At 41.8% G+C, this 17,990-nt stretch overlaps 1 protein-coding gene across 8 annotated transcripts in view; it reads right to left on the bottom strand.

The window, feature by feature from the left end:
• Nucleotides 1-294: 294 nt before the first annotated feature.
• Nucleotides 295-17,990, bottom strand: part of IMMP1L (inner mitochondrial membrane peptidase subunit 1) — a 69,700-nt gene continuing 52,004 nt past the window's right edge. For all 8 annotated transcript variants that reach the window (XM_073604509.1, XM_073604513.1, XM_073604516.1 and 5 more), the window contains 2 exons: nt 954-1,064; nt 295-458 (listed from right to left, as the gene is read on the bottom strand). In XM_073604509.1, coding sequence (XP_073460610.1) covers nt 390-458; nt 954-1,064 — 180 coding nt within the window. In that variant the 3' untranslated portion in view covers nt 295-389. The remainder of the gene's footprint in view (nt 459-953; nt 1,065-17,990) is intronic.

Raw genomic sequence — 17,990 nt, 5'->3', positions numbered from 1 at the left:
TTGGGTTATTTGGTGGAAACCCAGGGGAAATGTCTTTGAAAAGCTTTGCCAGTGTTCCATCCCCTGAAGGTACCAGCCTTCACTCAGAGTGTATGAATGTCAAGTCTGGGTCCTGTACTATGCAATTAGAAATACATTTAGAAAGGATTGCAGAATAAACTCAACCCAAACCCCATTCTTGTAACTTTCCATAACTGCATGCAATATTTCCAAAGACCTTTATCGTAGTAAAAATATACAATTAAAAGATTCAAGTTCACTTTCCAGCCTTGTGTATAGACCAACAGCACCATAAAAATTTCAGAAGTAATTTATTAGAAATGATCCTAAGTTGCATAAATAACTAAAATCTAAAAAGAGAATAAAAACATGAATTGCTACCACTATGATCAATCATCTTTTAATAGTCGGCCATTGGGACTTTCCTGAAGTAATCCGAAAGAGTGAAAAGGCCATATCTGAAAAACAACAAGCATGGAAACTATAACTTATACATTTTTAAACCATTTAAAACATCCAACTATTTTTCTATGGATCCCCCCCTCTTATAAAAAGAAAAAAAAAAAGCCACACAATTTGCACTTTACAGTACCAGTCTGTCATTCTGTTTACACACCCCATAGGGGGCTCATCATGGAGGGTGAGCGGGCTCACATTACTTTGGTACTGAGCAGAGCTCACTCGTCATTACAGAGAGAACTGCTCTAAAAAGTTATGTATATAGGTGTGTTTTTTTTTTTTTTCACTTTTTTGATAACGGAGCCATTTAAGAATTAAAATAATTAAAAATGTGTACATTATAGCTTTGCTTGTAAATCCATATCCTCAGATAGGCAACCAAGCACTAGCCAAGAGAATCCTCCAAGCAAAAATGACAACTTGTTTTTAAGAGTTCCACAAAAGCATGCCTTCATTTCTTATTATTTCTTTAAAATGTGCTTCTTGTAACTTACCCGAAAACAAATTCTTCCTCGTATAAGAGCATACGGAACTGATCCATAACTTCTAGAATCTGTGGAGTTTTTTAAATTGTCACCTTCTAACCAGACATGGCCTTTTGGGACCTGAGGATTAAGTAGAGGAAAAAAAATATAAAGATTACCAAATTGCCACTGGGGGGAAAGAAAAAAAAAAAAAAAAAAACATCAGCACAGTGAATCAGATAAACTGTTATCCTTTCTCTTTAATGAGAGGAAAACAAACTATGAAAATGAATAATTACATTTATGATGCAGTCTGTCTTTTTCTGCACCCCCCAAAGCAGTCCCCCCCCCCCCCTTAGCAGTCTTAATACCTGTTGATCCTGCTAGTAGATCTGTCATTGCGCCAATTCCCAAAATGGTGACAACACTGTTCATTCGGCTGTGATCATCATGCAGCATTGTCACCCTAAGGTGGGCGTACAGTTTCAACAACTTTCTGCCCTTACGTCCTCGGGTTTCAGTGGTTATACCAGAGTCATGGCTGCTGCTACAGACATGACCCTGGTATGGGTTTTTTCAGCTGGTGATGCTTTCTAATGTAAAAGTGATCCGGAGAAGCTGCTGGATCACTTTTAAATGTGGTAAAAGGAGGTTCTCCCTGGGGTTCTTCTATTCCAATGGGGGACCCGGGACTGAAACCTGCTGCCACACAGGCTGACCATAGAGATGAGGGAGAAACTTACATTATTTGATCATCTCTATGGGCTATGAAAATAGTAACAAGGATTTTTTCACTTCTGGCTTCGGTCTTTTGTTTACAAGCCATTACTGCAGTGGTTCTCAACTCCAGTCCTCAGGACCCACCAACAGGCCAGGTTTGCAAGATAGCTGAAATACATCACAGGTGATATCACTTGCTGCTCAGTGATTGCAGTATTCTAGTCTGCAATTCCCCAAGGTAATACTTAAAATCTGGCCTGTTGGGTCCCGAGGACTGGAGTTGAGAACCACTGCATTACTGGCTTGTATAGGCTTTAAATTAGCAACAAATTAAAAGTCCAACTCTTTTTCAGACAATATTTTCTTAAGCAGTTACAGCAACATTTCATTCCTTTAGCCCCTGTTCACATCAGGGCGATATGGCATGCCAAATCACAGCCTTTTGCCGACAACGGCACCGTCCGCATCAGTGTGACGCTGATTTTGCGGCGCCGCACTGATTTCCAAAAGTAGTTCCTGTACTTTTGGCGACTTTGGGGGCGATTTTAACCAGCTCGATACAGTGCACTTACACCTCCTTCCTGCCCAGACCAATTTTCACTTTGAATGACAATTACTCAGTCATGCAACACTGTACCCACATGAAATGTGCGTCTTTTTTTCACACAAATAGAGCTTTCTTTTGGTGGTATTGGGTTTTTTATTTTTTGTGCAATAAAAAGACCGTAAATTGTGTGAAAAAAATGCCTTTGTTTCTGTCATAAAAATTACTAAATTAGTAAATTTTCTTCATAAATTTTGGCCAAAATTTATACTGCTACATATCTTTGGTAAAAATAATCCAAATTAGTGTATATTATTTGGTCTTTGTGAAAGTAATGCCCCGTGTACACACGATCCGAAAATCGTACGAAAAACTCCACATTCAAATCGATTGTACGATAATCGGAACGTTAGTACAGAGCTTTCAAGAGCCGATCAGGACAGTTCATCCAATATTATTCTATCGGACATGCACAGAAATTTTTTTCGTACGATGCCAGATCGTACGATTTTCGTTTAATCAGTATGCCTATCGTTCAAAAATGCAATACAAATGCATTACAACACATGACATCACTTCCGAATTTTTATGCTGTCGTACGGGAATTTGTGACTTTAGTAAACTCATCAGATTTGACGTGAGATTAGCATGCAAAAAAAACAAAACCAGACGATCATTCGTCCGATAATCTGATCGTGTGTACCGGACATTAGAGTCTAAAAACTATGGTGGCAATCACTGAAAATTGATCACATCTGATCAGGCCTTCAGTACATCAGGTGAATCTAACACTATCACGTCAGGAAGGTACAAATACCCCCCAAATGACCCCTTTTTAGAAAGTAGACATTCCAAGTTATTAAGTAGCATGCTGAGTTTTTTTAAGTTGTAATTTTTTTCCCACAATTTTTTGCAAAATGAAGATTTTTTTTTACAATCTCCTTTTCACACACGACCGATGTGTGTGTGTGAGGAGGAGAACCCGGTAACATCTCGTTACCGCTCTATGTTTAAATTTAGTAATCGGCTGTGAAAGGATCACAGCCGATCACGTGGTAAACTGCCCTTGGCCAATGGCAGTTTACCAGTGTCGGTGACGAGCAGTGTTCCCGGGAACACGCTGCCACTGATGTGTGCATGCGCCGTGCAAAGTGGGGCGGTACTGTGACACACTTAGCTAGGATAGAGGCTTTTGGAGGGGACTGAATGCTAGCCTCTTGCCTACCGATCATGGGCCCTGGCATTTGGGGGAACGGTGCTCTTTGTGAGCTGTATGCCTGGGGACCCTTGAGGTGGTGTTACTTTGTATTCAGGTCCATATCCCCCCAAGACACATAGACTCTGGGAACCCTGTATATGCCATATTAGAAACAGTGACCGATTCATACTGTTGGGACACATACTGTTAGATGCTAATGTTATCAACTCCAGCCACCTGTCTGTTGTCTGCTATAATGTAAATAAGTCTAGTCTGGCTTTCCACAGCTTCTAAGAGTCTTTCACCTATTGTTGTTTGTGCTAATTAACCCTGCAATTGTATGGAGGAGTTCTGTGTTGATATTTATGATAATGTGTATTGTATAGTCGGTGAGCTAGGAGACGTGAAGTCTACCCTGAGGGGTCATATCTCTGAGTCTCTTAGTCTGGGTAAATGATTTAGTAAACTAGCTCATGTTAATTCAGTTTCTGGTTACAGGTGTTAGAGTAATATGAGCAGGAGGGAGGAACCTCCTCTTTTACTGTATATAAGACTTGTATTTTGGTTCTAATAAAGGAGTCCATGTTCAGCAACTAAACAAGTATCATCTTGTTTTGTACTAGTGAGCGGGTGGAATATCTGATATCTATATTTAGACTGGGAGGAAGTGTGTATATGACGAAAACACTCAAGTGGAGTGTGGGACGTTTTGTTACAGGTACCATCTGTGATCGGCCGTGACTTCATCACGGCCGATCACGTGGTACAGCCATGCCCACCCCCCCTTGCTGGTGAGCGGTGTCTCCGTGACACACAGTCACCGAAAGGTACAGGGCTGTGTGCACACAATTGCGTGCAGTACCTGTTTAAATGGCAGGACGTCATGACGCCCGCCCAGAAGGAGAGCCGCGCCGCCTGGCTGTCATATGACGGCCGGCGGGCAGCAATCGGTTAATAGACATCTGTGCATGAACCCGCACAGATGTCTTTCAAATTGCCCCCGAACTCGCAATGAAATGTGGGTTTGAAACCGTGCGAGTTCAGCTGAACGCGAACGATTTCAAACCCGCCTCCAATGTGAACGTACACGGGACATTTTAAAACCTCACCTGAACAATTTAACTTGACAGATAGTAACAGACATTTTACCATGCATTTTTTTTTTGCAAATAGTCAAATATATTGCCATTAAAAATGCCTGTAAACGTAACACGGCTAAACGTGAGTTACTACGTTTACAGGCTGTTACAAGCATTTGGCGTTTCAAATGCCTCTGAACATCTCTCCTGAACTAATTTTTTTTCTTTCGAAAAAAAATGCTTCTAAAACTCAACTGCCTAGAGACGACTATAAACAACCCTGTGTACATGTACTGATAAAACAACATGAGAGTTCAAGGGCAGTTGAAAAAACGCCCAACTGCTCGTAAACATCCGTTTACCAGCAGCAGTGTACATAAAGCCTAAAAGGAGAGAAAAAAAATCCATCTATCTCTATATAGAGAGATAGAAGGCAGCTAAGAAAGTCTGAACTTGCATCCTGCATACCTGTCCCACATCAGCAACTCGCTGGGTGCTGAAGCCAGCATCAGAATGACAACCCCAAAGCTTGCATCTTTAAAAACAAGGCAGTAATTGCAACTCATATCTATTCTCATTAGTTCCTTTTAAAGTTGTAAACAGAAAGTGGAAAAAACATATGATAGGAACCCAGGGACTGGGATGGTCAGGTCATTAATTTAATAGACTTCAGAGAGGTCATTAGGATGTTGAGTGGAATAGTGCTCTTGTGTCACAGTAGCAGCATGGAGGGGGCAGACACTCGTCAACATCCTGAGGCCACAGCTAAGGCCAGACCTGTTAGTGGGCTTCTGATTAGCTAAATGGTAATTGACTGTGACACCAATTACACATAATCTCATCATTTTATTGGAGTGGGCTTGTCAAACTTCTAATTAAGATCACAGTTCAGTCTATGTGCACACGGGATCCACAACACACTGCCATCATGTCCATCAAGTAGTATTTGGAAAGGCTTTTTACGTCAGCTAAATTAACGAGTGTGACCTGTGAGCTGGGAAGGCTTTTAGATGTCTTAAGGGTTAAATGACACTGCAAAGGTCCTGGTGGTCTAATATGATGGTAGCTGAACTTAAGGGAATATATAACCTTCTTTGAAGTTTTTTTTAAAAAGGTAGATTTGTGTACGTAAGCTTAATAAAAGTTCTTTTTTTTTTTTAGTTAATCTATTAATTTGCATGAACATTTCCTCATTATATTTGGCCCCTTTCAGACAGAGCGGAATCCATCCAAGCAGATCTGCCTGCTCAGTGGGAGATCTCTCCGCTGATCCCCGCTGAGCAGGCGAATGACAGGTCCGTGTCCGGTCTGCATAGCCCGCTGTTCTCTATGGGGCGGTTGGATGGAAACAGACTGCCCGTCCGTTTCTATCCGACTGTCGTCCGATCTACCTGTTTTTAGCGGACTGGATCGGATGCCGGCGGGTGTCAGCGGAGACATTCACTTACATCCACCACTCCATAAAGAACAATGGGTGGTCCGATCAAGTCCGCCTGAAAAAAGACAGGTGGACCTGATCGGTCCATTGGTGTGAAAGGGGCCTTAGTTATAAACCTACCATAAGTAAAATATGTGGGCTACCATTAAGCCTTTTTTTTTTAAATGCTAGGTCGCCAGTCTTGCTGATTTGGAATTGATAAACTTTGAATCGCTAAAGCTGGCTATACTGGTTTAGATACCTCTGGTTGAGCCCTGTAGGCTGAACGAGCTGCACTGCGGGGGGTGTCGATGCTCATGACCGCCACCCAATAGCGATCGTGGGCACGAGAGGCAGATCAGGGACGTGTGTGTAAACGCACAAATACCTGTTCTGAGAGGAGATGCAGATCGTGAGTTCCTAATAGCTAGGAACCACGATCTGTCATCTCCTATAGTCAGTCCCCTCCCCCTACAGTTAGAACACACAGTCAGGGAACACAGTTAACCCCTTCCCTGCCAGTGACATTTATACAGTAATCAATGCATTTTTATAGCACCGATTGCTGTATAAATTGCTTTAAAAAAAAAAAAAAAAAAAAAGAAGAGGAATATTTATTATAGCAAAAAGTACAAAAAAAAAATGATCAAATACCACCAAAAGAAAGCTCTATTTGTGGGGATGTCAATTTTGTTTGGGTACAGCATTGCGCGACCGCGCAGTTGTCAGTTAAAGCGACGCAGTGCCGTATCGCAAAAAGTACTCTGGTCAATGAGCAGCCAAATCTTCCTGGGCTGAAGTGGTTACAAAATCTCTAAACCCAAAAACAAAAGATATGATGTACTGCAGCCTGGCAGTCTAGAAGTGACTGCATTGGTTTTTGCCCCAGGCTCTAATTCTACCCGATTATCCCAGCAGTAGCACTTCCTGTCCTACGGTAATAATGCTGCACCACCATAGATATACTACAGTGATTGAGCACTCCTGATCTGAATTACGATACCTACCCAACACCCTACATGAGGTCACCAGACCTTTAAGAACTGAAAAGCTGCTAACATACATTTAATTTTTTTTTTCTTAGATTCATGTTAAAAAAAAATCCCTTGTACTGTTGTGCCCTCGTTTAGAAGTCTTCATCCTCCGATCTAGCCTTCCCTACTGCTGCAATCTTCCTTTGCGGCAGGGGTTACAATAATAAAGAGTTGTCACAGGCACTCATCAAGAATGCCCACCCTTTCTGCCCAGCTCCTCCATTAACAGAAGCTATACTACAACTTCTATGAATGAAATGTGATCTATGAATGGAGGGAGCTTACCTTTCAATCATTCCCCCTCCCCTATCCTCTATTTAAAGATTGTGTTTCATTTGAAGAAGGTGTAGTACTAGCTTCTATGAATGGAAAAGCTGGGCATATTAAGGCACATTAACGTGTGCCTGTGACTGCTCCCTTAGTTCCATTAACCCCCATTGCACCGGAAGATTACGGTGGTGGGAGATTAGAGAAGAATCAGGCAGAGAGACAAAGAACCAATTCATCAATGTTGCCTCTGGTCTCCCTGCAGCTGATCTTGCCCCAATTATGCACTTACCATGCCCTGCTTTCCACTTTGTGTGGTGGCGGCCATAGAAGCAGGGCTTTACTTCCTCGCATCATAGCCTTTAGCAAGGACAGTGAGCCATAGGAACGTCAAATCTCACTAACAGTCTCCTGAAACTAGCAGAAGTGCAGATTTAGAGCTGTGAGGCTAGGAGTGCCCTCACATAGCAAGCAGTACTCTGCTTTTTTTTCAGGTGGAATTCAAGACAAGACAAAAGCCTTTCAGGGTACTACTTAGCCACAATTACATTCTCTTAAAGTGTATGTAAACACTAAATTACTCTTAATTTTCTTCCTTTGGCATATAATATACCAATGAATTTTTTTTTTTTATATCTGTTCAACAAGTGTCGAAAAATCAGTGCCTCTGGACTGTTATCAGTTGTTCCCTGCTGTCTTTGTGGACTAAATACCCTCCTCTGGTATGGGGAATAAAGGAAGGTTCTGTGTAGTCCTTAAAAGAATAAGTTCACTTTAAAAAAATAAAATAAGCCGAGCTGTCTGCTCTGTACATCGTACAGCCAGGCAGTTCACACTGACCGCAAAACTCAACGAACTACTACAGCGCTGTGGTAGTTCATTGAAAACTACAAGTCAACAGCTGCAAAGGATATCAGGACTTTTAGTTCATTCATACACTGATCTGTGTGTATGAATGACATGTCCATGTGGGCAAAGGCCCACATGGTTGTGCCGTTTACAAGAAGTGACAGCTAGCACAGTGAACTTCTCTCCCAGGGACAGAGGGCAGCAGGGGGGAGGCTGCAGCAGCAGTGGGAACAAAATCGCTTGGTTCCCCCCATCAACACAGTCAGTATTAATGGAGGGAATCCCTCCCACTGAGCCACTGTGTTCTATAACAGCCACTAGCAATAAATCGCATGTAAAATGCAACAGGCTGGTTGCACCAAAGTTGATCAATCAACTTGGGTACATTCAGCCTGCCCATACATGGTACCTAGCTTAAAGCCAGGCACAGAGTTTGAATCTTGGCCGGTTCAGCAGGAAACTACTAGGTAGGTAGCTAGGCAGTTACTGGCCGAGTTGGCCCGTACATACAGCTCCTCTACGACAGAAGCTGGTCAAGAGACCAGCTTCTGTTGAACGAGCATGCTGGAAAATCAATGGCTGTGAGTGCAGATCACTGTGTTCTGGGGGGGCTGTCCCCCTGTCAGAACACAATAGCTCAGTGGGGAGATCGCTGCACTAACATCAGATTTGTTAGTATGGAGATCCAAGTTTTTTTTTGCTCAGCCCACTGGGTAAAACAAACCAAAAAAAAAACCACACAAAACACACAACACTTCCTGTGTGTACCCAGGCTTAAAGTGGTTGTAAAGGCAGAAGGTTTTTTTATCCTAATGCATTCTATGCATTAAGATAAAAAGCCTTCTGTGTGCAGCAACTCCCCTCATACTTACCTGAGCCCCATCTAGATCGAGCAATGTTGCAGAAGTGTCTCGGCTGCCTGGGACTCCCTTCCTCATTGGCTGAGACAACAGCATGGTGCCACTGGCTCCCGCTGCTGTCAAAGTCAGTCAATGAGGAGAGAAAGGGGGTGGCCACAGCTCCGTGTCTGAATGGACACAGGGAACTGTGGCTTGGCTCGGGTGCCCCCATAGCAAGCTGGTTGCTGTGGGGTCACTCAACAGGAGGAAGGGGACAGGAGCACTGAAGAGGGACTTGAGAAGAGGAGGATCTGGGCTGCTGCTCAGTGCAAAACCACTGCACAGAGCAGGTATAACATGTTTGTTATTTTTAACTAAAAAAGAAAAAGGAAAAAAAACAAAAAAAAAAAACACACACACCACAAGACATTAGTATCACTTTAGCACACTCCCCCGTTCTAAGGTGACAATCCTGCCAAAGGACAGAAAGTGTCCTAAGGGTAGGATTACCAGGTTAATGTAAAAAAAAAAAAAAAAAAAAAATGAAAAAATGAAAGAAAATTAAACGCAGCCATCTCATCTAAGGATCAATAAGCTATAATACGATCGATTTTTGTTCTCAAGTTAAGATATGCTTTAACATAACAAATCTTCACTTTGAGTTCTGGTCCACTTTAGGTTTATTGTCCTTTCATTTATTAACCCCTTTAAAAACTACAAACACCTGCATAGCCAGGTTTCAGAATGACCCTAGCATAGTCCATTCCATTCTTGAGGGGGGGGGGGGGGGAGTGGCAAACAAAAAGACAGGCTTACAGGAGAACTTAATCTGGCCCGGAGATAATATAAGTAAATCTTTTCTTCTCAGCTATCCCTACTGAGGTCTATTTAAGTGCTTCCCACTTTGGAACAAGCAACAAATGTAATTGCCTCGTCGCCTGCGGGTGTTCGTTGCACAAAAGCTGCTTTTGTGGCTTAACCACAGGTGTTACCTTTCTTGATTAAAATGAAATATGATGAAAGGCGACAGTAGCAAATGACATATACAAGCTTGTAATGAATTGTACTTATTTGATTGGGTTCCCAGCGGGTTGTTTATAAAGTCACATGACCAATGCACGGGCCATTGTTCATCCTCAATGCACACAGAACCGGTGTGCAAGGTTATAAAGCTGCATCCACTTCTTCAGGGTTCACACGGGGCACGGTATCTAATTATACCAGCTGCGTGCCTGTTGGACACCCTGCCTAATATTTACACATTAGAAATTCATTTTTAGGAAGATGACAAGCAGTCTTCAATAATGACCTCACCTTGCTTTGGCGGTAGGAACCCCCGTTAGGTTCATGCAGCTCTCTATGGCATTAACTTACTGCTAGGGCCACACATGCCAATTTAACTTTGTCAACTGATTGCAGCAGACTATGCTCACTCTCTGAGTACCTTGCCTGACACTGCAGATTGTGATTGGCTCAGGAGAAGTGACATGATTAGTACAAATGCAAGTATGACAGAATGAATATGCCAAATGCTAGCACAGGCATTTTACTGTATCCAAAGTGGCCCTTGCATCAAAATGCAAGGTCTACTTTCCAGACACACCCCAACACCCCCCCCCCCCCCCCTCCACACACACTTTCCCATATAAAAAACACAAAAAACAAAAACAAAAGAACAGTGGGGGAATCCTACTTTTGATAGAAAGTCCTCTTATAATGTTAGGGCCCCCTTCCCCTGCCAAACTTGCTGGCTAATATATACAAAATGTACCTGTATAAGGGGAAAAAAACAAACAAAAAAAAAAAAAAACAAAAACACAAAAAAAAAAAAAAAATACACACACACACACACACACACACACACACACACACGCGGAAGATTTCATTCTGATGTAAGTCTTCAGCATTGCTGGGCTTGACAACTATCTTTCCAGGAAGATTCTTAGGGAACAAGGAGTATCCCACGACAAGATGCTCCAGTCCAGTGCAAAAACATCTTCTCGTAAAATGTTACCTTCTCTGTATTCCCCGGGGCCCCACCATGTTACCCTCGCCTAGACACCACGTGTGGAAGATGGGGGTAAGTAGTAAACTTTTTCTTTACAGGTACATTTTGGAAGTACCATCCGGAAATGTTTTTCAGGGGGAGGGGGGAGGTGCACAGACATAAGCAAATATTGCATTTTACTACAATGAAATGGGACTTCCGTCTGATCGTGCCAGTGCTTGGTGATTGGCCTAGCACCAACGCATGCGGAAAGAGATCTGGGGAGGTTAAGTGAATTGGTCCAATTTCACTTGAGCTTGCTGTATACTTACTCTGGTTCATAGACTCCATACACTTTGTAGTCATGGCCAGGCAACTAGCATTTGCAGGTGTTAAAAAAAAAGTCAGCCTACAACTTTCCCATTAATAGAAATTCAGTGTTCATATCCGATTCTCTATAACGGCATGTGGTTATGATATAAAAAGGTGAAATACGTTCATATACAAAACTCACCTTTTGTAACAGCCAGCCTTTCATCAGCTTAAAATGGCCAACTGCAAGCACCAGTAGGTTGCAGTCATTCACAATGCTATGCAAACGTTTTAGGCAGGTGTGAAAAAAATGTAAAGTAATAACGATTTCAAAAATATTATATTTTATTAATTTATATTCATTTACAAAATGCAAATAGAAGAAAAATCTAAAATTAGATCAATATCTGGTGTGATTAGCCTTTGGCTTCAAACCAGCATAAATTCTTACACATGTAGAAAGTCAGGGATTTTGTAGGATTAGTCAGGTGTATGGTTAACCAAATATACCATGCAGGTGCTAATTATCATCAATTTCATATGTAGGCTGAAACATTGTCATTAACCACTTCAGCCCCGGAAGATTATACCCCTTTCCTGACCAGAGCACTTTATACAATTTGGCACTGTGTTGCTTTAACTGACAATTGCGTGGTCTTGCAATGCTGTACCCAGACAAAATTTGAGTCTTTTTTAGCATAAATAGAGCTTTCTTTTGGTGGTTTTTGATCACCTCTGTGGTTTATTTTTTGCGTATAAACAAAAAAAAAAAAAAAAAAAAAAAAAAAAAAGGAAGAAGAAAAAGCGACAATTTTAAAAGAAAAACAATTTTTACTTTTTGCTATAATAAATATCCCCAAAAATGTTTAAAAATCAATTTCTTTATCAGTTTAGGACAAAATTTTCTTCTACATATTTTTGGTAAAAAAAAAACAAAACAAAATCGCAATAAGCGTATATATTGATTGGTTTGCGCAAAAGTTATTGCGACTACAAACTATGGGAAAGATTTATAGCATTTTTTTTAACTAGTAATGGCTGTTATCTGCGATTTTTATCAGTACTGTGACATTGCAGCGGACAGATCGGACACTTGACATATTTTTGGGACCATTGACATTTATACAGCAATCAGAGCTATAAAAATGCACTGATTACTGTGTAAATGTCACTGGTAGGGAAGGGGTTGACACTAGGGGGCGATCAAGGGGTTAAATGTGTGTTCCAACTGTATGGGGATAGGACTGACTTAGTAACAATCAATATGTCTCCTCTCCCCTGAGTGGAGTTGGAGATTTAATCTGGATCAATGGTGTCCTTAAAGCTGAGAAATCCAGGCAGACACTTATCTATCCATCATGCTGTACCATCAGGCAGGTGTGTTATTAGCCCCAAATTTATTTTGCAGCAGGAAAACCCTAAGCCAATGCCACCAAGTACCACAGCCATTGTCATTAAGTACAATCTTCAGCATAAAGAACAAGGAGTTCTCAAGTATTGTTTTTTACCCCCACAGAGCCCCGATATCATCAGTCTGTCTGGGATTACATGGAGATAAGGATTTGAGGCAGCCTACATCCACAGAAGAAGATCTGTGGTTCAAGATTTTGGAACAACCTACCTGCCGAGTTCCTTCAAAACTCAAACTGGGTCCAAATGTACCTAGAAGAATTGATGTGGTTTTAAAAGCAAAGGGTGGTCACACCAAATATTAACCACTTCCCACCCAAGGTACGTCCTATGACTTCCTGGACTTTGAGTGGGGAAATCCGAATGATGCCTGCAGCTACAGGCATCATCCAGATATCATCTTTTTCGGCTGGCGATTCCCTTCACCGCAAGGTCAATCACAACAGCAGTTCAGCAGCTTAATCGTTCTTACAGGCGGCGGGAGGGGACGTCATGAAGAAGGAATCCACCGCCGGCAGTTGAGCATTGAGATTTCTAAGGGACAGATGATCCCCGGCCATCTCTATTCGGAGGCCCAGGTGTGCCGTTATGACGTCACGTCTGGCCCGGCAGAAGTAAACATAGCCGGGGATTCGGCTGGAAAGGCAAAGATAGTTTATTTTTTATTTTGATCTGTCTTTCCAGCCTGGAGGGAAGATGTGGGGGTCTTCTAGACCTCACATCTCTCCATAAAGCAAACTTGTCACGCAATATTCACATCCCTTGTAATAGGAATAAAAAAAAAAAAAAAAAAAAAAGTTTTTTTATTGCCAAACATATCGCAATAGGCGTATATTGATTGGTTTGCGCAAAAGTCATTGCGTCTACGAACTATGGGATAGATTTTAGGGACATTTTTTTAATTATTTTTACTAGTAATGGCGTCTGCAATTTTAAGTAGGACTGCGACATTGCAGCGGACAAATCTGTCCCCAAATGACATTGTTTGGGCACCAGTGACATTACTACATTGATCAGTGCTATAAAAATGCACTGATCAACACTGGCAGGGAAGGGGTTAACACTAGGGGGTGATTAAGGGTTAAGTGTGTTCCAACTGTAGGGGGGGATGGGCTGCCAGAGACATGACCGAGAGCACTGTTCCCGATCACTGGGAACAGAAGACGGGACAAGTCATCTGGCAGAACGGGGATCCGCTTGTTTACACTGGCAGATTCTCGTTCTGCCTCTGTACTAGGCGATCGCAGACAGTCGCCCGAACGCAGGCATGCTCCCGCAGCATGCGCAAGAGGATGCCGCCAGCGGCACGCGCCCGCCAGTGCGCCTACGCGAACCGCCGTACAGCTACGATGATTCACGCAGGAGAGCTGACCTGCCGCTGTAGAACGATGTCGGCTGGTCAGCAAGTGGTTAAAGCACCCCCGTGTGCTCGCACACAAAAGCGAACGTATACGTATGTCACGCCGACATATGTAAACGGCATTCAAACCACACATGAGGTATCGCCGTGAACATTAAAGCAGGAGTAACAATTCTAGCCCAAGACCTCCTCTGTAACTCTAAACCGGTAACCTGTAAAAATTTTTAAAGCGTCGCCTATGGAGATTTTAAAGTACCAAAGTTTGGCACCATTCCATGAGTGTGCGCAATTTTAAAGCGCGATAAGTTTGGTATCTATTTACTCGGCGTAAAAAAACTTTCACATTATACAAATAAACTGGGCTAACTTTATGGTTTTGTTTTTGTTTAATGAAACTTTTTTTTTTGGGGGGGGGGGGGGGACACCACGTTTCAAAAAAATAGATGTACAAATACCATGTGACATAAAAAGTTGCAAACGGCCACCATTTTATTCCCTAGGGTCTCTGCTAAAAAAGTGGTTAATTTGATTTGGATTTTTTAGGCCCCTTTCACACATGTCAGTGTACGAACTCTGCTTTTGCTCGGCAGGGATCGCTCTGTTGATCCCCGCTGGGACAGATCTGTCAGAGCCCCGCTCTCCTCTATGGGGGAATCGGATGAAAAATGGACGGCCTGTCCGCTTTCATCCGATCCCATAGACGAATGTAAAATAGGGTTTCCATCCTTCTGAATATAGCAGATCGGATGTCAGCGGACAGGTCACCACCGACATCCGTCGCTCCATAGACCAGCATGAAGCGTCCGTTCAGGTCCGACTAAAAAAACTGAACGGTGTGAAACTGAAACATTTTATAAATGTTCGTAGCAGCTCTATTGTATGCGATAAATTGTATTCTTGGCTCAAGGTCTGAGTTCAGGTAGAAATAATCTCTGCCTAGGAATGGAATATAGTCTCTTCAGGAATGGCCTCAAAGATTTTCTGTATGAAAGCCTTAATTTGTTCCACTTTTTCTGTTTCAAACAATGAGCTTTGCACGCTTCTAAATCGGTCTATAAACGTTATTAACTATAAAGCTGCTGGTTGGCTGAGGTTATACTACAAAATATGTGTTCTTTAGTTTGGTAAACTTAACATGAAAATGAAGATGTGTAAACATTAAAGGGATATAAAATGTAAAATATAGTATGCATATTACATACCACCGCTGTCAACTAACATGCACAAACTGCAGCCACTAGAAAATCAGCCTGTAACCACTCACCTGACTCACATTAAAATGCATTTACAGTTTCAACAAAACAAAGCTAAACTCTATGCAAACTGTAGAATACATACAGTATCAAGCAGTGGTTTTACCCGTCAAAGGGTTTGTCCATCCAGCCCTGATATCTACACATCTGGCATAGTTAGAAGTTTATGGGATTTTTAAGGTGCATTCCAGTAAGTGAATCCAAAGAGATTCCATTAAATATATAAAAATGTTATTTTAGTAACGATTAAAAAAAAAAGTATCATAAAAGCAACAGAGCACAATAGACTCATGATACAGTCTTTGCTGTATCCATAAGATTAGCATGGTTCCCATCATGTTTCGCCCTAAAACTGGGCTTCCTCAGGGGATGCTGTCCTCTTGAAATCGGAGCCTTCTGACATGAGAAAATATATATATGTTATCACAGAGCGTTTTACAGGCAAACATCTTTTTGCAACACCAATAGAACATATGTGCGTGTCCCTACTCATCCCGGAAAATAATATAAGACTATAATCAATGGTGGTTCAGGGATTCATACAGATGCCAAAGGACTGAAGGTGACCACAGGAGGCAATTAAGGACCAACTACAATGAAAATATTGTCATGAGAAAGCAGTATGTATAAATCTATAATACACCAGCATAGTCTCTGGGAAAGCATAAACTTACAAAGTCTGGTTTGCAGAGAAGGTATTCTCATTATAGTTGGTACTGAATTGCCTCCTGTGGTCACCTGCAGTCCTTTGGTTGGCTATTTGGCATTCATATGAATCTCTGAACCACCATTGATTTATTCCAATTTTCCATTATTATCCGGGGTGAGTAGGGAGTTTGAGGTGAAAACGTACATATGTACTATTGTTGATGTTACAAAAAAAGTTTGACTGTGAAAGGCTGGACAGCATCCCCTGAGGAAGACCAGTTTTAGGGCGAAACATTATGGGAACCACGCTAATCTTGCTGTACCCATAAGGACTGTATCATGCGTTGTATTGCTCCATTGTATTGCTTTTATGATATGACTCTTTAATCGTGAATAAAATAAAATGTATACATTTTTAATGGAATCTCCTTGGATTCACTTACTAGAATGCACCTCAAAAATCCCATAAACTTCTACCTATACTCTTTAATTAAGGGATGTGGTGCTATAATGATGGTGGTGCTTAGTATCCATAGTAAAACAATTATTCTGGCAGTTGTGGCTGCAATCTTTCTTGATCTACTTGACCTCAATCTTGGTATTAAGAGATCCCAGAATTTTCCTCTTATTAAGTGATTGAACAGTACTGACTGGCATATTCAAGGCTTTGTATATCTTTTTATATCCTGTTCCATCTATATAAAGTTCCATTACCTTGTTACGCAGGTCTTTTGACAGTTCTTTTCTGCACCCCATGGCTCAGTATCTAGCCTGCTCAGTGCATCCAGGCGATAGCTAACAAAACTCATTGACTATTTATACACAGACACTAATTGCAATTTAAAAAGCCACAGATGTTGAAAATTAACAATTGCCATTTTAACTCTTGTGTGTCACCTTGTGTCTGTACCAAGGCCAAACATTCCAGGGGATGGAAACTTGATAAAGGGCCATTTGGGTGTTTGTTACGATTTAAAAAATGGGAGCCAAACAACTATGATAATAAATGGCTTCATATGACATAATCCTTAAAGATTGTTTTTTGGCATGATCAGTCATATTTTCAATATTAAATACCAAAATGTCACGATTTCTGCCAGGGTATACAAACTTTTGAGCACAACTGTAAGCAATACAGCCTGGTATTTTTTTTTCCCTTGCTCCTCATCTCAGCAGGTTCCCCTATAACATGCGTGAAATACACGCAACTGGCTTGTTATGCTACCCTCCTGTGCTGTTGTACAGGGGATTACACGAGGTCAAATACTATTCAGGTTCTTAAACTGGTTAAAGTCCAACAAATAAGATGGCCATACACGATTCAAAATCCAGCCAGTTCAGCAGGGACCGGCCAAATTTCGATCCATATATGGGTAGGGCGGTTGTACAGAAGTCGAATCGAAGAAATTTTTGCTGTTCAATCCGCTATAGCGGTCAGCGCTGAGCAGTATATTCTAATTGGGGGGAAGCTTTCCAATTCCCCAATCAACCTCAACTTCAAATGCATGGCTGGGGAATCGAGTCAGTTTTTTCCATTCAACCCACTGGCTGAATGGGAAAAAAAAAAAAACAACACACACAACTGATTCTTGTATGGGCTGCCTTAGACACTCTCTCAGCCCACCACATAGGTTAACCTTTCACCAAGTTTAGGGGTGCAGGAATGAAGTACTTTCTTTACTCCTCACATCTGTAGGCTTCCTCCATCTGTGTGACCACTCTAGCAAACCTTTCCAAGGAGCTAACCAGCCCTGGTTGCACTCCTACCTCCTCCACCTGCAATACAGAGTTAACAGCCCTGCACTGCATGTGATGATGCATTTTCTACTAAACTGCCATCTAAAACACACTCGCCGGCCACTTTATTATTAGGTACACCTGTTCAATTGCTCGATAAATTGCTAATCAGCCAATCACATACTAGCAACTCAATGCATTTAGGCATCTAGGACATGGTGAAGACAGCTTGCTGAAGCTCAAACTGAGCATCAGAATGGGGAAGAAAGGGGATTTAATTGACATTGAATGTGGCATGGTTGTTGGTGCCAGAGGGGCCAGTCTGAGTATGAGTGAGTATTTCAAAAACTGCTGATCTACTGGGATTTTCACGCACAACCATCTCTAGGGTTTACAGAGAATGGTATGAAAAA

This window comes from Aquarana catesbeiana, linkage group LG11 (genome assembly GCF_042186555.1).
Source record: "Aquarana catesbeiana isolate 2022-GZ linkage group LG11, ASM4218655v1, whole genome shotgun sequence".
Taxonomy (NCBI): Eukaryota; Metazoa; Chordata; class Amphibia; order Anura; family Ranidae; genus Aquarana; species Aquarana catesbeiana.
Note: the sequence above shows the minus strand (reverse complement) of the source record. Positions and strands in the feature narration are given on the sequence as shown.